Raw genomic sequence first — 4,616 nt, 5'->3', positions numbered from 1 at the left:
AGGCGGCAGCGATTGGTCCGCGGGATTGATCATTTTAGTCAGCTATTGGCTGTCCGGAGTGTCAGGTAGGCTGAGTCTTCCTCTCCTGCCTCTGTCCAGCATGATGTAGGATTAAATTAGAGGAATCCAGCCGTGGTCACTCGTTTTTGGTGGTTTATGGTCAATTTTATTTAACTAATAACACGAAAGTATTATTAGCACAATATACTTAAAGGGCACCATGGAGATTTCTTGTAAACAAACGTTGAAAGTTAAAAACAGCTGCAACATGAAGCTGTCTTTTGAAGACATTTCTTTCTGTAAATTAAGTCCTATTTGTCATTTTGCAAAACTGTCAGAATATTTCAACCAATCTCCAGTTTGACTAAATATGCTTTAAATTTTTTTTTTGTAAAAGAGTGTCTGAATCTTGAAACAAGAAAGGAGGAGGCAGGTCTTGTACTTTTTACTGCAATACATGACTTTTTCATAATTCCAGTGCATCGCTTCCCTCTGAAATGGAGTGCAGTAGAAATATACAGAAAATAGACACCTCAAAATAAAATAAATGTGGACTACTTAGATAACATGATACTAATCTATTGGACAAATACTTTGTATGTTATAGGCCAAAGAAACAACACAAATACAAGCAGACACACATAAAATATCTAATCTACATGACTTGATCCCCCCGCTGGATCCATTAACCACCAACAGTTTTTCTGATATCTAGTGAAACTGGGCCATGAACCACTAAGTACATGACTTTTTATCCACCGCTAACTTCTTGACTTTCCAGCCCTTTATCATTCTACTGTTACTGGGGGTAAATACAAGGCAGTTCATAGTTATAGCTACCACGCTCCCTAATTAAAGTACTTAAAATATAGATGAACTTTACCCTACAAGAATCTCCAAGCATGGACATGAGATGATTGGCACCAAAGCAGACGGCATAATGACTTAACATCTTCAAAATTAACATGTTTGTCGTAAGTAATTTCATAAAAATCACTGTCAAGGATTTTCTCCATTGATGCTTAAACAGCGAGCTTTACCAACTACATGAACTTGTTAGCCCACTCATTTGAGTGGACAGACAGTCTAGTTGCACCCTATTTAATATACTTAAACATTTTACAAGTATATTGTACCTTAAAAAATTTGTAGACCATACTGTCTTCAAATAGAATAATTTATTTTAATGAACCAATCAATACCTCCCTCTCAACTTAATATCCAACTTCAGACTATTAAAGACCCCAAACACACACATAATATACAAAATTTTATTACAAAAGAAAATCATTCTACATGAAAAGCTTTCAACGTTCCACATTTAAAAATGGCTGGCAACATTTTTAATTAAACTACAGACAACCCCTGGTAGTAAAATGACAGTGAAGAAACTGCACTACTAAACCGAACATAAGCAGTGCTTCCAGAAACAATAAGTTTAAGTTTTATTTAAAAAAAACAAAAAAACCAAACACACCACCTTACTGATTTGCTGCTGTCCACTGCCTGTACAGGCATTTTCAGTCCTTATCACAGGAAATTCATATCTGGCTGCCCAATTAGAAAACGAGGATCTTCGATGTAACAAACCCCAGTTCAGCAGGAAAAAAAATTATAAAAAAAAAAATTCATAAGGGGACTAAGTGACAAATAAAAACTAAATCCCTGAATTTGAAAAAAGGAATACAGGTCTGGTATCCTACAGAGGCAGACCAACAGGGACAGCAGACTATATTGTTGGAATCATCCACAAAAACAAAACACACACGTTAAGCTGAACAATGCATTGCAAAATTCACATCCTTTAACATATAAACCGCTTAGTCATCATCATCATCCTCGTCATCATCATCTTCCTCCTCATCGTCGTCGTCATCATCGTCGTCATCGTCGTCGTCAACTGGTGCCGCTTTCTTGGCAGCGGGCCGGCCTGGGCCACCCTTCTTACCAGTATCACCCTTCCCTGAACCCGATTTAGCGCGGTATGCAGCAACATCCTAAAAAGGGAAAATGATTTACCTCTTTATACCACGCAGCACGGTCAGATATTTTATAAAACCATGGATACATTATGACTGTAGTTGATGTTGAACAGAATATAGTGAAAAGTTTAAGATGCATCCTTAAAGTAAAGTCACTCGGCCATACTGATACCATGCAATTACACAAGAAAACATACCTTCTCATATTTTTCCTTCAGTTTGGCAGCCTTGGCCTCATAGGGAGCCTTGTCTTTGGGACCCTGTGTAGACCACAACTCGCCAAGCTTCTTGGCGATGTCACCAATGGAAATACCGGGATTTTCCTCCTTGATCCTGGGACGGTGATCAGAGCAGAACACGAAGAATGCAGAACTGGAAGGGAAAAAAGATATATATATAAAAAAAAGGTTAATATCAGAATGCGCCAGAATGTTTTCATGCACAAAAACTGCTACAAGTCGTCTTTAATTTTTAAAAGCCCTGACATGGGAGATGTGATGACGGTCCAAGACTTACGGTGGCCTTTTGGGTGCGTTGGGGTCCTTCTTCTTCTTGCCCTTCGCGGTACCTTTAGGAGGCACGTATGTTTTCATCTCTCTGTCATAACGGACCTTGTCGTTCTTAGCCAAGTCCTCGAACTTCACCTTCTCCTTGGCTGACATGGTCTACAAATCACACACACATAAGTTCAGTTACCTTAAGATTGTGATTCTCCTTAAAAAAACAAAAAAACAAAACACTTTACTTCTGTACGGAGTATAGACATTTTGAGACACGCAGGCATGGATACTTGCACATGAAAATGACCTAAGTAATTTCCCCCTTTCCACTTATTTACAACTAAAAGGAAACTGCAGATGACCATGCAGGAAGTGGGCACAAGTGGGACATCAAAGCAGCTACACAACTATAAATGCCACCTCCCACACCACATTTATTTTTGGTTCTTATTTTTGCAAGTCAACGCCTAGATACATTTCAGTCAAACACAAGTCTTAAGAAATTGATAATTCATAACTCACCCTCCATCTCTCAGAGCATTTCTTGGAAAACTCTGAAAAGCTGACACTGGTCCCAGGGTGTTTCTTTTTGTGCTCCTCGCGGCACGTCGCAACAAAGAAAGCATAGGAGGATGTTTTTCCTCTTGGCTTATTTGGGTCCTTTGTCATGGCTGCGATTGATCTAGAAACAATGGCAAAAAATTAAAAAACACCCATGAAACGCGAGTAACAAAACCGACCGATTTATCGATATTGGCAAGAAGTCAACATTATAACGTTAAGTTCCACTAACGTATCTCTAGCTTGTATTATCGGAACAATAACCCAAAAGTTAACACAATGTGAACTAAGTGTAACTAAAACTAAATGAATCTCGACCCAAGCATTTGTTCGAGTAACGTTACGGTGATTACAGTAACGTTTATTGTAGCTCAAATAGGGCAAACCGGTGCTCACGGGTGTTTTAAGGCTCTAATCGGATTTCTGCTTCTCTGGGACAAAAAGACGCGACTCCATTTTGTATCTTCCCGCCTAAACTCAACTGCGCCAAAAGCTTAACCAACAAAGTCACTTAATAGCTATTGCTTTTATTTCACTTGACTAACGTTTGCTCCCTGCTTTTTAATTACAGTGCAACTAACCGTGCCGGTGGTGTAAACCCCACTCCGATTTCATTCAATCTTTTAAATCTGGGAACTACCGTCGTGTAGCACGCTAAGCTACCAAACCAAATGGCGTTTGAACTGCATGTTGCGCACTAACGTTAAAAAAAACACACAGCAACAGAAAAAGAGCAACAACTTCACCGCTTGTAAGTTTGGATTAACCGCAAACCATAAACATTGCGGACAACATTGTGATTTTCACCGACGTTAACATATAAACGACTTAATTCACTAATAGGCTTTAGTTGTTAACGATCAATATGTACGGATCCGAAATTTTTTTATCGTCCTAAACATCACACGAAAACACCAAATAATACAACGCTGACTTCAGAAAACAAATCTAGCTTAAAACAAATGCAAAATCTGCGGAGTCTTACCTGTTCTCAACAAGACAAGTTGTAAACGACTGAATAAGGAAGAAGGCGCAACTGTTTTGTCACCGTCTGTGAGGCCAAACTAACTTGACTACAAGTGCTTCCACAGCTCCTCCCATCCGCCCCGCTCATTGGCCAGATTCACGCATTTAAATTTGAACGTCTGTCACAAGACGGACGCGCCGCTGCGATTGGTCGCCGCATATCCGATCAAGACATCACGTTTGACCGCGTCGCGCGCACGCTGATTGGTTGAACCGGGCTTTTAAACATACGGCGCGAAAAGTCTTTTGTTTGCGGGGAGTCGAACGCGTTTTGTCTGCTGCTGCGTGAAGTTCGTGCGGTTTTTGGACGCTTTGTTGTCTAAATGATGCGACTGACGGCAGCAGGGACGACTAACGTTACGGGACCGCTTCCACGTCGCTTCGCTGAACCAGCTGCGTTGCAAACTCACCTACAAACGCAACTTCTGCAGAGTCTAAACCAAAACAGCTCATTTGTTTATAACGGGCGCAGAAAATGAAAAGACTTCCGGATTTAGTCCCCCTTCAAAATACAACTTAAGTGGCTATTTCTACTTGAATAATACGC

The 4,616-nt window shown here is 40.1% G+C and overlaps 1 protein-coding gene across 1 annotated transcript; it reads right to left on the bottom strand.

Moving 5' to 3' along the window:
* Positions 1 to 1,257: 1,257 nt before the first annotated feature.
* LOC119899816 (high mobility group protein B2-like) lies at positions 1,258 to 4,155 on the bottom strand. Its single transcript, XM_038714599.1, has 5 exons — positions 4,029 to 4,155; positions 3,005 to 3,164; positions 2,499 to 2,647; positions 2,180 to 2,354; positions 1,258 to 1,997 (listed from the first exon to the last, which is right to left on the bottom strand). Exons 2-5 carry the CDS (start codon positions 3,149 to 3,151, stop codon positions 1,821 to 1,823), a joined length of 648 nt encoding a protein of 215 aa, XP_038570527.1. The 5' UTR covers positions 3,152 to 3,164; positions 4,029 to 4,155; the 3' UTR covers positions 1,258 to 1,820.
* Between the last annotated feature and the right edge of the window lie 461 nt (positions 4,156 to 4,616).

The sequence above is a fragment of the Micropterus salmoides genome, unplaced genomic scaffold (assembly GCF_014851395.1).
Source record: "Micropterus salmoides isolate LMB-PRFRI ecotype aquatic unplaced genomic scaffold, ASM1485139v1 Ms_hic_scaffold_12, whole genome shotgun sequence".
NCBI classification, from domain to species: Eukaryota; Metazoa; Chordata; class Actinopteri; order Centrarchiformes; family Centrarchidae; genus Micropterus; species Micropterus salmoides.
Note: the sequence above shows the minus strand (reverse complement) of the source record. Positions and strands in the feature narration are given on the sequence as shown.